We start from the raw sequence: 18300 nt of genomic DNA, 5'->3' as shown, positions 1-18300 counted from the left end.
TTCTTTTTTTTTTTTTTTTGCATGAGGAAAGAGGCATCCGCAGTTTTTTTTCCCCAATGTTTGATGATACAAATTTAATTTATCATTTTTGGAAGGAATAATATTTGTTTTTTTTTTTTGATGATGCTCAGTAGCAGATATATATCATCATTATGTGTCATATTAATGATATTTATATTATTAGCAAATTTTACTTGCCGTTTATTTCATATTTTTCTTTTTTTCATTTACATTTATTGCACTCTGTGGAATGGCATTCCATAGAGAAAAACAGATTTGTCCAGAATCATATAAAATTTACTGTGATAATAATGTATTATAAGTAAGACATAAAGTAGTACAGTCAATTTTGAACATGGCAGCTGAGACATAATTGTAAACCAATAATATATTTCATCCATTTGGGCGAAAAAAAAAAAAAAAAACCATTGAGAGACAAATGATTATTGATTGATTCATTCATTCATTCCCTTATATTACCTTACATTAAAAAATATCATTATTATTTATAATGCATGTTGTTTTCTTTTAGGGAGACCAGCTATGTTTGATGTGCTCGTCCCAGAGCAAGGTGTCAACCGACACCATGATCCTGGCAGCCGAGGTCTTCGGTAATCGTGTATGTCACTTGGAGAAGAGGGCTGGTCAGGTACGTTACGTATTAATAAAAAACAATATCATTTGGAAATAATTTATACTGTAAGTTCATCTGCACATTAGTGCAAATACAGGCTCTTCAGAACAGCTTTACTAATCATTTAGTAAATACAGCAATTAAAAAATAATTTGGAGGCTTTAGTGCTGTGCTTATTTTAGTGAAGCGTGAATATAGGAGTCCTTACCTCTGCCCCACACCTCTTATCCCCACCCCCTTCCCGATTTCCTCTTTCTTCTTTGCAATATAGTTGCCACGAATATAGGAGTGGTGTTTAAAACACTCAAAAAATTATATTGTGTTTTATATAGCATAGGCCTAGCTGGCTTGCTGCAATGTTATTGTTAGCATTATTAATTTCGTGAGAAATGTATTATTTATATTTTCTTGATGATATAAGACATTGGAAATTAATTGTATTAAGTGCAGTGCACCCTCCAATTTGAGATTCCTCTAATTTGAAACAATTTTTCAAACAAACAAAAATAACAATTTTCAATCTTTTATTAAGCGAACCCTCTAATTCGAGACCGAACCCCAAGCGAGGCCCCAATTATTTAGGTCTCAGAGGTGGTCTCAACATGGAAGGTGAACTGCACTCCGGCTTAGAAGCAGGGAAATTTATACAAATGGAATATTCCATCACTACGGCACTTAGTGAAAACTTATGCTTGGTGCAACCTGTGGCAACAATGCTTTTCAATAGTGGTGCTTACTGTATGTATCTGAGAAAGACACTTATTTTATTTTTTTTCTTGATAAGCATTAAATTTTCCATTTCCAGTTTCCTCATTTTTGTTGATAGAAATTTCTAATATCAAGTTTTTTTTAAATTGTTTATTCACACCTCAAATTCCCTTATGATTTGGTTTCAAATAAAGTAATTTTTTTCTGAAATGTCGGATATTGCAAAATGGCAGACAAATTTATGAGGCGTACTATTTCCTATTAAATTAAAAAGGAGTGTATTCAAATAACATGGAAGACGAGGAGTATCTGAGTCCCTGACCAAGGTCTAGATATAAACCTTATGTGTTGTGGCAACCATATTGCAAAGAAGAAAGAGGAAATCGGGAAGGGGGGTGGGGATAAGAGATGTGGGGCAGGGGTAAGGACTCATTCTTTTATTTGTTAAACAACTGGAGCGAAAACTTCAACTTTTACTCTGCCGTACAGGCCATATCAGTTGCTACTAAACATTCATGAAAATATAATTCATTATTTAAGTTTATGTTAATTGCAAAAAATATAACACACTCTTGTAGATACATAATACATTTCCTACATCTTTAATTCAGTGAACACTTTTTTCATTGGAAGTTTATTTCTTATTTAATACATCAAATAGACAATTTTGTGATATAATTGAATTTTTTAACATTTAAAAAATAATTTTAACCACAGAAATGTTGGTGTTTGTCAATTGACTAAACTACTGTATACACACTGGTCAACGAGATGTGTAAATTGTCGTACTTGTGTATAGTTTACATTCTAACTTCATATAGTGTGCAAAATTCTATCTCCATATTTGGTCATTATTTTGTCATAAAAACATAAAGGTCACACATTTTCAGCAATGGTTTATCACTTACCTATATACTGTCTCTTTCTATTAAAATACTCAAGAGTCTCTCTCTAAACAAAATTATTTCTTTAATTTATGAACAAAGTGGTTAAATATTAATTTGTATTATCAATATTTTAAAGATTGTTTATTTATACTTTAGTTGTAAAAAGAGTTAATTTTCTTTCTGAAATGTCTGAAATTTGCAGATGTGCCAGGAAAGTGTATGAGATATTGAATCTCTTTTCAAACTGAAAAAAAAAATCCAGACAAATAATTGTTTTAATACTGTTCTTATTGTGCCATTTTTTATATTCAGAATTTAACAATGATGAAAAAAAAAGAAAGATTATAATATTTTATATTTACTTAAACATCATCAGGATAAAATAATGCAATATGTATGCCATATGGAAACAAAAGAAAAAGAGGAAGTCCAAACAAGGAGGTGGAGTGATTTTTTTTCAGAAAGAGCTTGGTGTAAACAAAACTACTGTAGGCAAATTTGGCGAAGAATAGACCAGAATGGAGTTTGAGGAGGCCATCGGCCATCAGTTGTCTGAAAGGCTAGTGATGAACTAAAATGCGAAATTCTTTTACCTTTTAGGATATGCCAACCGATTTGACAACATGTGTATTTTACTTAGAGCAGGCCCTCTCAGTGAAAGCTCTCCAAGAGATGGTAACAGCTGATGCCATGGAAACGGTAAGCTTCTTTTCTCTAATGTTTACTTAGGCATAACTGAATTTGGCTCACTTTTATATAAAGCCCAACTCAGACAGCGTCGTACGACGCAGCCCGACGCGATTTGTTGTCGCGTTGGGTCTGTGTGAGTTAAACGCCGACGCGATGTTGTGCTTTGGGGGCAGTCACGTAGAATATTAAACATGTTTAATATTTCTCACGATGGCTTAAGACTGTCCCCGACGATAAATCGGGTCGGGCTGCTTCGGCCGACGCTGTCTGAGTTGGCCTTAAGTAACTCTTCCCAAGCAGTGTTCTCCAACAAAATGGTTTTTTTCTTCTCTGATTGAGGAGCAAGGGTTCAAAGTCAAATTGCAATGATTTAAAATTCCGAGATGATTTGTATTAAACAAAAATATGTAATATGATGGGTACAATTTGTATTTCTTTATACATTTTACTAGATGTGTATTATATATACAAGAAGTTCAATAAAATCGAAAAATTCCTTTCTCAGATTGTGAAAATACATCAATATCAAACAATTTTAAGGTTTGAAACCTAATTTGGCAATGGATCCTACAATACAGTAAATTGCCAGATGATCACTTCACCAGCTTTCACTAACTCTTCAGTTATCACTACCCAAGTACATCACTTAACATTTCATACCTTCTTAAAGGCAGATTGCTTGCACGAACTTCACTGGTTATTAATTACTCAGTTGAGATGATAGCACCAATTGTGACTCATTTTTATATGAAGTCTATATTTCATTTGGGTCTCATTTATGAGGGTAGTCTTTAGATGTGTGGCTTGTTGATAATATTAATAGGCAATAAGGTACAGTAGTTGAGCATTATGATCTATAATATGGAACTACAATTAAGGAATTCACCTTTGAATCTCTTGTCTTTTTAGCAGTTCCATGTTAAATGTTTTTGAGGAAATTGAAATATTATTATTATCCTCTATTATTATTATTTACAGCAAGAAACCATCTATTTTATCCAATGTAGTTGTCGTATGGTGTAGTCAGGTATAACAAGCAATAAACTGTTAGTATACTAACAAGAAATTTTAGTGGATTTGTTAAAAAATATACAAATACAAAAAAATAAATAATTTAATTAATGAACAAAAATATATTATAAATTACAGTATTTATAATGATCTGAAATCTGAATGAAAATTGCTGTGTCAAAATCTTATCTCCCTTAAACCGCCTTCTACTGTAAGTGCATATTTAGCGATGTTAAAGTTAACCTTCTAGCTACTATATATACTCGCATATAAGGTGATCCGCGTATAAGATGCCGAGTGTGTAAAGCCGGGCACTAACTTCGCACGACGGTCGTTGGTCAACACAATTCTATAAAGAACGCGACGACGCGTGCGCAACGGGTCGTTTTTAATGATAAACAGTTCAGACTGCCGTAGACAATCAGTAGACAGCGTCGCATCGTCTAGTGCTCACAGAGAGCGGAGTTGGATTCATCGTGCAGCGATCGTATGACGCAATGAGTGTCCAGCTTAAGACGACGCCTGTTTCACCGTTGGAATTCATACTTTTTGCTGCAATTCTTTGTCTGATACTGCATCTGTGGCTAAAAATGGAGCTAATAATACCATTTTATGTGCTTTTAAATATTAATCAAAATGTTATTTCCCAGTATTTTAAATTATGTTCAATCATACTAACATTTAGTAGGTTCATTGCAGTAGTAAATTTGCATGTTACTGACGATCCACAGAGAAGACGAACAGGATTTTGAAAAATCTAATATTTGTATGTTGCACGTATAAGACGAAGCCCTGTATTTTGATCGTAATTTGCTATTTTAAGCCTTGTCTTACAGTATATGCGAGTATATACAGTGTTTAAATTTTTTTTTAGTACAAAGTGGCCTGTTTACTCATTGCAGCTTGTGAACAGAAAAGAAGACTACTGTACTATCTTAATACTGAATTTCACATATTCAGCATTATACACGATGGCTTTGTTTCTAAAATTTATTCATTTCAACAATGTTGTGCTATGATGAGCCATCTAGCTAAAGCTGATAATATTGGTGGGCGATAGATTTATTTATTCTAATAATTATATAAATATGATTATATTGCAAAATAAAGTGTCAATAACAAGAATAATTATTTTAATAGTACATATTGTTACTGTATTATGAATTGAAGCTATAATTAGTACATTGCTGGTAGTTTGGTGGGTGATGAATTTATTTAGTCTACTAATTATAGAAATATGATTGTAAAGTAAATCCTTGCGTCCATAAGGAGTATTTTTCGTTTAAAATACAGTACATAGACTTACTGTACTATCCACTGGAACTATAATTAATACTTTGACATGCTACTTAACGTACACAATACTGTATGTATGCTGTATGGTACCAGCAATTAGTCCTCTTTTTCCAATATTGCTTTAATCAAGGAGTAACTGCTTTAACTCAATATACAGTTGGCCACACTACTGAATTTTGCAAGTAAACCGGTGTTAAGCTTTAGGAGAAGATGGGAAAAGGAACATAGTAGTACCATGGAGGGGTAGTACAAACTTGGGGAAAGAAGAATGTGTTATTTGGCTACCAGGCTGGTAGAACACCCATCTGTTAGGGTGAAAGGATTGTTGAACATTCCAGTCACCTAATAAACTAATTAACACCAACCTTGGTGTCCACCCTGTATGGTCATGAATGAAATATCTTAATAGTTACCAATTAATTACAGAGATTCTACATCTGTCTAAAAAATAACATTCCAGGAACATTTTCATGAAACTTTCAGAAATTCTGAATGGGCTTCTACTTAGTGGGGGCGTCCTGGGAGGTCAGGTGTCTTCTCATTGGAAATGTATTGACCTCTCTGTTGTCTAATACGTACGAGGTTGTTGTACTGAAATATATACTATATATTGTCGCGTATAGCAAAAGACTTAAATAGCAAATTATGATTGAAAAACAGGGTTTGTCTTATACGTGCAACACATACAAAATTAATATTTGGTTTCTAAATAATGTTCGTCTGATGTTCAGATACTGAAGCTACTGTACTAACTGTTAGCATGAACAAACGCAATTATATATATATCTATATACAATAGCATACGTTGACATAATAGAGAAATATTTATTTTCTACTACGCAACACTATGCCATTTAATTTATTGAAACTTGTACAGCATTAAATGAATGACTCAATTCAGTGAAAAAGTACATTGCGTGGCTGACGTCACTTTGCATTAATTGTTTGTGCATTCGCCAATTTCACTTCTCAATTTTAGTACCATGTTAATGAACTGCCCAGTCGTGAGACAAAGGTGAGATTATGTAGGTCGCCTGAAAAAACTGCTGATAGTCTGACTCCGCAAGCACTGACAATAAGCGTATATTTTTCATGAATATTGTAATAAATCTAGCAAATGACAAAGATGTTTATATAGTAGATGTTGTAAAAAATGAATATTTCTACATTGTTTTCATATGGTGAAATATATATTGCAAACTGTCTCATTTGACTGAAGTGTTTGATTCAAAGGAACATTTTATTTTTCACCTCAATGCTGATAGCAATCTCCCCATACTAATAAACATTCATTATTTGTATATATTACAGGATGAACAGTCTTCAACTCTATTCAAATCTATTAATAAGCTTTATTTATTTATTGGACATTCCATGGTTATTATTTCAATGTCAAGTGCTACCAGTGTTTTTATTTCAATTTATTTCAATATAATTCTCTTTATTTCAATTATTTCAATTAATTTGAAAGGTAACAACCATGTAAATACACAAAATACAACAAGCAGTTAATAATAGTCTACCTAATGATCCAGATTCTTTTTGAATGCACATTTTTTTTTTTTTATTGATTAGTGATTTTATGTTATTAAATACAGCCTGATTGATATGGTTATGTTCCATTACAAATGACGTATATAGTTTTGTTATTGATTATGTAGAGTTACGTATTTATTTGCATAATTAATATGTTGACTTAATTACCTTGGTCTATTGTCAAGAATTTCAGCAATTATACTTAATGATATCTTTTATGTAAACTTGGCTTTTTGGGTTTCCTTTAAACTTGTTTTCCATAGTCTCTAAACTTTGCACTGTTGGGAAGCTCATTCTACAATAGACCAACAGATAGTGTGAAGCATTTTCAAAATGTTGAACAATTTGTTATTACAGTGGTAACACCAATCAAATTTCAGTCTTAGTTTCGTCCGCTGGATACTAGATAAATTGGAGCCCAATTGAATGGTCTTGAAGTCGATGACAGGGATAATGCATTTTCTCCAACCCATAGCATACTGTGATAAAGAAATGTTAAAGTTTTTTTGTTAATATTATCTTATACTTACCTTGCATTTACAGGGCGGGCAAGCAGGTCACAAGACATTATTGTATGGGCATGCAGTCCTGCTGACGCATGCTGTCAGTTCCATGGTAAGTGTGTACACGTTGTTATTAAGGGAAATTTGGAAATTATGTAAAAAAATATCTAACTACGTTGTGAGTTGAAATCTTAAACCAAATAAAATTGGTGAAATTAGCAGAGTATGCCAATTTAGGTGTTACAGCAACAGGGTAGTAGTAGTAGTAGTAGTAAAACTTCATTTATTCATGAAGCACAAATCAACAAATACAATGTTGTTTTTTATTATGGCCGTGAGATACCTTATTTACAATTAATATAAATTACACATTACAGTACATCATAAAAAGCAAAAGTTAAATGCATAAATTAAAAAATATAGATAACATAATTATATACAGAACATTAAAGTCAACAATTTATTAAAATAAAATAATATATACCTAACAGTTGCTATTCAGTGGCTTTAAAATGACAGTCAAACAGCATGAGATATGGAGTAAAGGAAAGCCAGATAGAGGAGTTAAAATAGCTACAAGTAAAGGGACAGAGAGACATAGAGTGATTGGACTTAGTGACAGTCAGTCAGAGTCCTCGTGCGTGTCACTTGAGGCCTAAGATTGTCTCCAACGAACGTGTCAGGCTGCATCATATGAAACTCTCTGAGTTGGCCAGTAGACGATGTTTCAGTCAACCATTTTCATATCTTCATTTATGTTTGTTTCTCATAGTATTTATCATGCTTGCCAACAAGTTCATCAACGGATAAGTTAGCCTTTGATGTCGGTCTTCAAGAAACAGCTCAAGGTAAAAGATCATTTTATTTTCCGAGGCATAATACAGGGGTGCAGTACGGGGCAAGTGCCCAGGGCTTCGAACTGGTGGGTTGGGAGGGGTTGATTTTTACTATTGCCAACCAACTCAGAACAGAGAACCTCCGAGCAAGAAAGAGGTCATTTCAATTTTTGCTCTGGGTTCCAAAAACCCTGGTTTTACTCCAATTATCATTTCCTTTTTAACTTAGAAAACAACCTAATGCAGAAGATAAATGATTTTAAGTGTTAAAATAACTGCTATGTTCTGTTGTATCATCTTTATTCACTATGTATCAACTCTATATAGTAAACCATCTTATGATGGATGTGTTGCCATATCAATTTAATTTGGTGTCACTTGTCTATCTTAGGCGAATCATGTTGGTGGACGATTCATCCTGCATCTAAGCAGAGGTCAGAGGGTGAGAAGGTCAGAGTAGGCGATGACTTGATCCTGGTTAGCGTATCATCAGAACGATATCTTGTAAGTTGTATGCTCAAAGTAACAATACCACATATCTAGATCTACAACATAATTAATTATACAGTAGCCAATCACATTAATGGGAATTTCAGGATGTTTAAATTTCAATTGGAATTGAAGGTTTACTATCATTAAAACATAGAACTGTGAAGCAGTTAGCATTACAGTGTATGAGATCTAATAACTTCATTTTTTCTCAAACATAAAAACGGAACTTTAGCCTGATTAGTGACCTAGTTTGTTATATATTTAGAGTAATGTAAATGCATATTTTAAAACAAGCATTTTTGTTGTGAAAAAAAATTGACATCGAGGCTTTTAAGTTATGTATTTTAAGTGTTACAAACATGAAGTCCTTGGCATCCATCCCAGAGTCTTTAATATTTAAGAGTTTAATTTGCAGACTGTAGCTAATGTTTAATCAAAATTGTTTATACTATCCGCAGTCTAAGTGTAAACAAGATACTGATAAAGGTAACAAAGAACATTTATGGGATGTTTAAGGTGATCGATTTCTCCTTCAGGAAGTCTTTTGGAGTCTTGTGATTTGTGCGTTACTGTACTTCCCTCATCTAACCCCTATTTTCAAATCCTGAGATTAGAAAATACAAATTTATGATATGGGGAGATAGTTATGATAACATTTTGTTTTTTTTACATAAAAAAAAGAACTTCCAACTGTGTGGCTAGGTTAAGCCACTTTTATAAGTTTTACCCACACAAACAACTTTGCATTTTCAGTCAGAAATTGAAAATCAAAATGATTTTCTATATAATTTTAGCACATATCAACACCCAAAGGAAACTGCCCATCAAGAGTACAGGCATCATTCCAAAAGGCACTATGGACGGCATTACCGGTCAGCTCCGGGTCAGTAAAATCACGAGCCATGGGTAAGTACTAGGAGAGTGGACCAGGAAATCGGTTAAAGAAAAAAATCAAGTAACAAACGGTGGTCGGTATGAAAGGGTGGCGCCCTCTTGAAGTATGGAAAATTTCCTACCAAGCGTCAAATAATTAAAGCTCTGTCCACACTATCAAATTTTATGTGACTGATAATATTTGTGACAAATATTTTTATTCCCACGTTTGGGTATTATATGACATCATCATGCCCATATATGGGCACATCACCCAAATATGTCACATAAAATTTGATAGTGTAAACAGAGCTTTAGAATGTTATTTATTAAAAGTCATATTCTATACTAGTGGGCCTCAGTCAAATGACAAAATATAAACAGCTGATCATTTTCTCAGATCAAAGTACAGTATTAGCAATGAATTTTTTTTAGTAAATAAACATGTTTACCAATATTGACCCCTACTGAGTTTGACCTCATGATCTGGGCTAAATAGAAACATAAATCAGTAACTTTTGCAGACAGATACAGATTAGGAAATTTAAAGCTTTCCCCATGGATGAGTTTCTGGAATACCATGCTCATTTACCAGACAGGTTGGCATCGTATTTTCATCCTGGCCAACATTTATTGGATGACAATTCCATCATATGGCCAACAGATTCAAAATTTACAGGTCACATTTTAATTTTTTTTTTTTTAGATATCTTATCCTTGATTGGCTGTAACATTATGTTAACTATCTTTGTCGCGGACATGTTCTGTAGTATTATACGCTGATGGGCACTAATTGCACCCCTTTTCATTAATGTAAACTCTCTCATGGATTAATAGTAGTCACCTTATCGTGGATGTCTCCTGTTCTCTATCAGGGTTTGTCAATGGCCTGGATGTGCTGCGCTTCTCTCATGGGCACATCAATGAATTCCTGACAGTACCTGCAGCTGGATGTAAAGATGACAGCCGCATCAGGTATTTACTGCATATCTTGCAAACCCTCTTTAAATTCCTCTCTTTAAGTCAGTAGTATTAATGATGAAATAGACCAGTACACAGTCTTATTAATATCGTTGTATAGTGTAGACATGTGTTTTGCTCTCCCTGTCCTTGTTGAAATTTCTTTTGCTGGTGCAGCTCGAAAGTGTCTTAATCATCCGATATATGACACTGTGTATCTGATACCTTATATCTGTCACATTAAAAGAATGTTGAGTGTATGCATACAGCTATCATGCAGCTATTAACTTTGTCTGTTAACTCCATGGTTTAAGTGACAGAAAATCAATATAGAATCCTTGAAAGCTATTTTTCTGAAAAAAAAAAACAAAAACTAACATGCATCATAACTTTGTTAGTGTTCATCCACTTTTGATTAAGCGAATGCCATTCCAATGTTTTATATCAGCGGAAATTAAATGCTTCCGTCATCAAATGTTGAATTTAACCTACGAAGGGTTTTGCCAAGCCATTTCCAATTACGGATGTATGCTTTGAATAAAAACGAAGTATTTTTTTGTGTTACTTGAAATAAAACTATATATACTATGAAATAAAAACTATATGTGGATGTTGTGATGTTATATATAATGCAAGACTTTTTTTATGCCTTGTTTTGTGAACTTATTTCTTTAAAGATTGTCAGAGGAGGGCAAAAAAAAATAATTTGGTTTTATTATTTAGCAAATAGTTTTGCCAAAAACATCCAGGCAGAAGTGAAAATAAAAATAAAATTTTATTGGTGAATGCAAACAGTGTAATAAGATTCTTTAAATTTATATATTTAGCAAGAAATATATATACCTTATTTTTGGCGATTTCATGGCGGCAGTGGGTGTAATAAAAATTGAAAAAACTTTTAAAGCGGCAGGCTTAATAAAAATTTAAATAACTTTTAGTTTTTTCTGATATTTCCATTTTTTTAGTGGCAGGTATGCTAATTGGCCAAAAAGACAATTTTTTTTTGTTCAAAATCATCATTATTGGTGGCCTGCTGGTTTACTATACAATGTATAAAAAAAGTCTCGCCTTACGGATGTATTCTCTGAATAAAAAGGAATAGAAATATTTTGCTTTATAGCATTAGAATTAAAAAACATATCTGTATGTTATGATCCTATGTACAGTATAACAATGAAAGATAATAAATATATAAATTTCCACACTTGTTCTTATTTAAGGATTGATATATACCATTATCATTTTTTGTCCCTTCTCTTTCATCATTCAGTATACTTTGTAAAACAAGACTTTAAATACCTTGTTTAGCAAACAAGTTTTAAATGTCTTCAGAGGAGGGAGAGAAGAAAAAAATAATGCTTTTTCAATAAGTAAAATATTTTGGCCAAATAGGCCAAAGAGATAATAAAAAGCATATTTCATTGTGACTCTACAGTAAGTCGGTGGTACGCAGTAGTATATGAATTATTAAAATTGAGATCAGTCGGTACTGAATTACGTGCGTTGAATATTCCCCAGGCAGCGGGAATTGTCACACTTTGTACGTGATTTATTAGGTATCCAATGATCAGGGGAAAAGCGCTTTGTAGCCCATCAACGAAAGATGTGCCATTAAAATAGCCATAAAATTAAAACAATAATTGTACCCTTGAGAAATATCCTTGTTCAGTACTTTACATGATATAGTAGAAAAAAATAGCTGTTACGGTAATAAATATGTGCATGGACTAATATTAGTATATATGTTTGAGTTTGTTTGATAACTTTAAAGACGGCAGATGAAATCGTGAAAAAAACAATGTTCTAAAATTCAAATGAAACATTTCATTGTATGTGTCATAAATAACTATTAAGATTAAAATAATAATCGTACCCTGGAGAAAAATCCTAGTGTGGTACTTTATATGATATAGTAAAAATAATAGCTGTTACTATATTGAATATGTGCTTGGGCTATTATTAGCATATGTTAGAGTATGCTTGGTAGCTTTAAAGGTGTCAGGTAAGATTTTGAAAAAATACTCTTAAAATAAATTAAACATTTCATTGCATAGAATAGGAGTATGGTGACTCCGAAAAATGACAGACGTGAGGCCATAGTTAATTCTACGTTTCGTTCTTTATTGGAGTTCCAATAAAGAACGAAACGTAGAATCAACTATGGCCTCACGTCTGTCATTTTTCGAATGTTCCAATAAAGAACGAAACGTAGAATCAACTATGGCCTCACGTCTGTCATTTTTCGGAGTTGCCATACTCATATTCTATTTACGTATAATCAGTGGATCCTTTGATTTCATTGCATGTGCCATATAAATAACCATAAATTATTAGCATATGCGTTAGAGTATGCTTGGTAGCTTTAAAGGTGTCAGGTAAGATTTTGAAAAAAACAAACTTTTAAATTAAAATTAAACATTTCATTGCATGTGCCATAACCATAAATTAAAACATTAATTATACCCTAGTGAAATATCCTGGTATAGAAATATACTGTATAAATAGCTGTACTATTATTCCTGTGTGTTTGAGTTAGTTTGAGTATACTTTAAAGGTGTCAGGTAAAATCTTGAAAAATAATGCTCTAAAATTAAAATAAAAGCATTCTAATGCTCACTGAAATAGATGAAATATTGGCTACGATTTATGGTTTTATGAGACACCAGATAATTTACTATGAAAATCCATTTATTATCAGTTTATTTGTCTAGACAGTGAATAAAGGAACTGTATTAAGCGGCGGTGAGGAATATATTATCTCTGTATAATGTTCAATTGCCTGCTAATAGCTTACTGAAATAGTAACTAAAGACATAATTTCTTTATTATATTTTTATTATTGTTATTATTGTTTCTATCTTCATTTTTACTTCTTTGTTTTTTCTCTCATTCCGCTGTTAGCCCTATAAAAAATTTTTTTTGTAAATCGCATAGGAGCAATGTGTTATATGCGCTATATAAATATAAGATTATTATTAATATTGAACATCGTATACATTTATGAACAATGTAATAGTGTATTTACATTTTTTTTCTTCTTTTCCGGCGAACATAGCGAAGTGGCTTATGAATGCGGAGACGTCTCTAAATATGCTCGATCATTATGGGCCATCGAGTTGTTATCCAAACGGTAAACAATTTACATTATAAATAATTGTAGTTTAGAAATTTATTAAAACAATAATGTAAATCAGTGAATCCTACCAACTGATTTACCCATTTGTGCATATATAATATTTTTTTTAAAGCTCTATCAAATTTTCTGTTGTATGCCCATATATAGTCATGATATGCCTATATTTGGTCATGATGTGATGTCATCTTTACCATATTTAGGCAAGTCATATTTTTGTCAAATCAAATTTGACAGTCTGGACAGGGCATTGTGATCATGTTTTGTTGTAATAGAGTATTTTATTTATTTATTTATTCTTTCTTTATACAGAATACACATTTTCAATACATAGTACTGATTTCCAAAGTGGTTCGGTTATTAACTACAAAATTTTAAAAAGAAGATATATACACACAGTAAAAAAGGAAAACTTAACTACAAAGTTATAACATAAAATAAAATTAAAAGGAACATTGGATAAAACTCAAGAAAACAATAATATTTAAATAATATATATTGATAAGCAAGGTAAGAGAAACTAGTTAAGATGGTATTATTGAGGATTTAAAATAGAATGCTTACAATTTGAAAGTGTTATAGATTTAAATTTAGTAGATTGGTATACAAAAGTTCTTTTACCTTGCATATTATTTCAGGTATATTCAGTGAGTGTATTTTTACTTTTGACTGCAAGTACAAATTGTATGCAAACCATAATTAAAAGCAACATTTTTAGATAAATATGATGGAGCATAACTATTTAAAGTTTGCACCACCCTAATGAACTTAAAATAACTGGGGTATGCCTTCATTCTACAAAGAAATAACTTACTTCTTTTCAGGGGGTAATTAAATCAATCATATATCAAAGATATCAGAGAAGGAAATCCGATCGCTAAATATATCTTGATTTCGTTCTCGTAAGGAAGCTATGATGTGCCATTCCCATTAAAGTTAATCACATCTAACCCAGCCGAACGTTGTAGGCATGACGTTCGTTTATTACTAACGAGGGTGCACTTCTCAATTATATAGCCAATATATTGATGATTATCTTTTAGTTTCCGTACCACTTATCAATTTATCAGTCTTGTAATTCATACCATCCGTGTCATCGTGATCATCAAAGCTATTATTTTCATCATTACCATCCATCATCATTATCACCACCACCAATATTTCCATTAGAATCATAAGTTTTATCATCATCTTCATCACATCTAAATTATCATCTTCTCATGCCTTTTTCATCATTGGTACAATTATTTCTTGGAAGTATTGTAATAAAATTTAAAAATTACTTTTCTTATATCATAAAAAAACAAAATTGCTCTTATTGTTTTCCAGATGGAATGGAAGCTACCTTTCTTGGGGACAGCCTTGTAGGATTAAGCACATAACGTCAGGTAATATTTTGCATAATAATTTGCATTAATAATTTATATTTTTACATTTTGATATGCATATTATTGAACACTAGTACTGCTATAGGCATTTATAATGTGCCTCTTCCTTGGGGTTATAAAGCACAATTCTTTTCCCTGGTCTTTGACTCAACATGCTTTTAGTGTTGCTGCTGGTAATCAGTGCAGAAGCAGGCAACCCCACCATATACCTATTTATACTTTTGGGTGGAGAGAAGCAATGCAGATCAAGTGCCTTGCTCAAGGACATAAGTGAAATGCACAGCGAGGGATTCAAATCCTGACCTTAAGGTTGGGAAACCAAACTGTTTCCACAGCAAATGCTATTTTTTTTAAATTCCATTATATGCACATAGATATATTAATTAATTAATATATTTATTTATTTCTGTATAAAGCGTGTACAAAACAGCAGCCAATGGCTGAAAGTGTTTTTTCAAAAAAATGATAGATAAAAATAGAAATCTAAAAACAATATACAAACAATATGAAATATTACTTAGAAGCATTAAAATTTCAAAAACATTAATAGTGTGAATTTTGATGTGAAATTAATTTTGTGAAACAAAATAAGAATTATATATATTTTTTTAAAGTTTAAATTGTTTGAAAAATGACAAGAAGAAAATATATTGTTTTGTGCAATAGTAGAGACATCCATCTCTAGTTTCTAACACCTGAATAACATTTAAACATCTTTATTTTTGCTGTTTTATAGGAAAGTATCTTGCAATTAATGAAGAAAAAGATGTGTTTATTGCACCAAAGCAGAATGCTGACCATATTAGCAGTGTGTTTTGCCTCAGGCAATCAAAGGTTAGTGTATAAAGAAAGAGCAAGTAGCATTGCTTTGTTAATTCCCAAGCAGTTACACATTTCCATGGCATCTTTTAGTTTCAAGTGTGCATGGACATGTCAAAGGTTGAGGAATATAAGCAAATGATCATGCTTAAACTAAGATCTGCATTTTTGGCTCCTTTGCTTGTTTAAAATACATTATCCTGGGAATTCCAGTCTGTGATTGGCCATTGCTATTTCCAGGCTTGCACATATTGACCATAGCAATGTAATTCATGCAAGATACAACTTTAAAATCCTGTCCAGACTATCAAATTATATTTGACAAAACAGGTAACATGCCTATATATGGTCATGATGACATCACCTCATGACCATATTTAGGCACATCATGACTATATGTGGGCATATCTGGTTTTTGTCCAAGAAAATTTAGTTATCTGGACAAAGCCTAGAACATGGTAACTCATGCGTGACACTTCAGTATATTAAAAAACAGGTTCAACATAGTAGGAGAAGATGATAATGGAGTTCATGTTTAATTTCAGACCTAATGTCAAAAATAATTTATTTTTTGGGGAAATAATTTTACGAGCTCGAGCTTTAAAAAAAACTTACCTATGTTTACGCTTGAAGGTTTATATTCTTAAGACAGGGTTTTGAAACATAGGAGCTATAAGTAAGTCTGAACTCACTCCATAAACTGTTTCAGCCCAATAGTTGCAAGCTTGCATGATATATAGACTGCCAGTAGCAAATTAGAAGGAAAAAAAAAGATATTCTTTGGATTTGATTGCTTTCAGATGAAAAATATGTTCGCCTCTAGATGCAGTTTAATCAAGAATATTAATCACGAGAAAGTAAATTGAAGAATAAAGGTGATAAAAACAGAGAGGCAGTATGCATTCTAGGAATATTTTGGGTTGACCTCATAGGTCAATGCTTATAGTTAGTATTTAAGGTGAAATTTAAATCAAGCATATTTATATGTCTATTTCATGAATACTTACCTGGATGAACCAATATAAGCCAGATTCCAATAGAATTTAAACGCGAAAAGTAATGGAAACATCTAACCCAGGCATATATAAAGGCCAACTCAGACAGCGTCGGCCGACGCAGCCCGACCCGATTTATCGTCGGGGACAGTTTTAAGCTGTTGTGAGAAATATTAAACATGTTTAATATTCTACGATGCGACTGCCCCCGACGCACACCATCGCGTCTGCGTTTAACTCACACAGACCCGACGCGACAACAAAAAAATACTTTGGTTTAAAAAGCATTGAAGGTCTCTATGATCAGGATCCTTATTGCACAGGTGAGCAAATTGTGGCCCGCAAAATAAATTAAAAACCCCTTTTACCAGCTTAGTCTTGAAGTCCCCCTGAGAGATACTACAATGGGTGTGAATTTCAACAGCCTGAAATCATTATACAAAGTGAGAAAAAATTACAGAATACATCTCAATCTGATCATCAGTGAAAAGAAATATTAAAACTGAGAATTATACTGTATAAAAACAGTGCATAAAGGTGTTTGTAAACACAATAGAAACATGGGTGCAGTTTTTAGTGTTAAATAAAAAATTCATCTAACCCTGTGCCCACCCCTGCTTTATCGTGTAGGTTCGTGCCATATTATGTGAATACCGATATATGTAATTGAGATGTATTCTGTAATTTTTTCTCACTTTGTATAATGATTTCAGGCTGTTTGAAATTCACATCCATTGTAGTATCTCTTTCCAATTAATTATCATCATCTCATTCGTTATGCACATGTATTCATGTAGGCCCACATGCTTGACGTCAGCGAGCAGAGGCCATACATTACATATAATATATTGATTGTGTGCTGACTGATTGGACGGTAAAGCTGTGTGGGTGGTTCACGTCACTCCGGGGATGTTGAGAATCTCACATAGGTCAATGTATTTAACAAGTATTAAGGATTTAATAATGCTCATGATTATTGTGCAGTAATGACGCTTTTATTTCTTGCTTCTTAATAGATAGACTTGATCTCTGAAAGTAAAAATATCATTGGGGTGGATCATGCTGTCACTTCTTTAGCCTCATAAAGTGACTTTGATAAAAGCATCACATTATTTTATTTATTTAAGATCGCCCCTGAATATTTGCTCACCGTCTAAGATATGCTGGAAGGGTCACCCTCTTTAAACATGGTTGAAAAAAAAGATTTCTGCTTATTCTAGTGCACTGCTTTTACTAAATGTCTAAATGAGATTACCTATTTCCTTATACTGTTTTCATACTATAAGTGGTTTTTGTGTGTTTGTGTACATAAAGTACTTTTTATCATTGAGGGACTCACGATTTTTGCATTTCATTTTTTTTTTTATTCAACCACAATTTACATGATAAAAATGGTTAGGGACAGTTTAACAGAATAGAATTTATAACTGGCCCTTCCTGTATGTTGTTTTTGCAGTATCCTCATCAGGGAAAGTTTAATATACTATGCATATAGTTTCAAGCTGAAACCATCAACTGGGTGTGGGTGTATATATATAT

The 18300-nt window shown here is 32.5% G+C and overlaps 1 protein-coding gene across 1 annotated transcript in view; it reads left to right on the top strand.

Annotated features, from left to right (window-relative positions):
* The window catches only part of LOC117125493 (ryanodine receptor 2-like), a 109376-nt gene that overhangs the window by 18335 nt on the left and 72741 nt on the right, over positions 1-18300 (top strand). Inside the window, exons 2-11 of the mRNA XM_033271990.1 lie at positions 533-649; positions 2830-2928; positions 7306-7377; positions 8038-8113; positions 8493-8605; positions 9388-9499; positions 10342-10441; positions 13482-13556; positions 14889-14947; positions 15684-15781. Of these exons, the coding sequence (XP_033127881.1) occupies positions 533-649; positions 2830-2928; positions 7306-7377; positions 8038-8113; positions 8493-8605; positions 9388-9499; positions 10342-10441; positions 13482-13556; positions 14889-14947; positions 15684-15781 (921 nt within the window). The remainder of the gene's footprint in view (positions 1-532; positions 650-2829; positions 2929-7305; positions 7378-8037; positions 8114-8492; positions 8606-9387; positions 9500-10341; positions 10442-13481; positions 13557-14888; positions 14948-15683; positions 15782-18300) is intronic.

This window comes from Anneissia japonica, unplaced genomic scaffold (genome assembly GCF_011630105.1).
Source record: "Anneissia japonica isolate Jap-2015-1 unplaced genomic scaffold, ASM1163010v1 scaffold7731_len1735946_cov199, whole genome shotgun sequence".
In the NCBI taxonomy this organism is placed as follows: domain Eukaryota; kingdom Metazoa; phylum Echinodermata; class Crinoidea; order Comatulida; family Comatulidae; genus Anneissia; species Anneissia japonica.
This window is presented reverse-complemented; position numbering and strand designations above follow the sequence as displayed.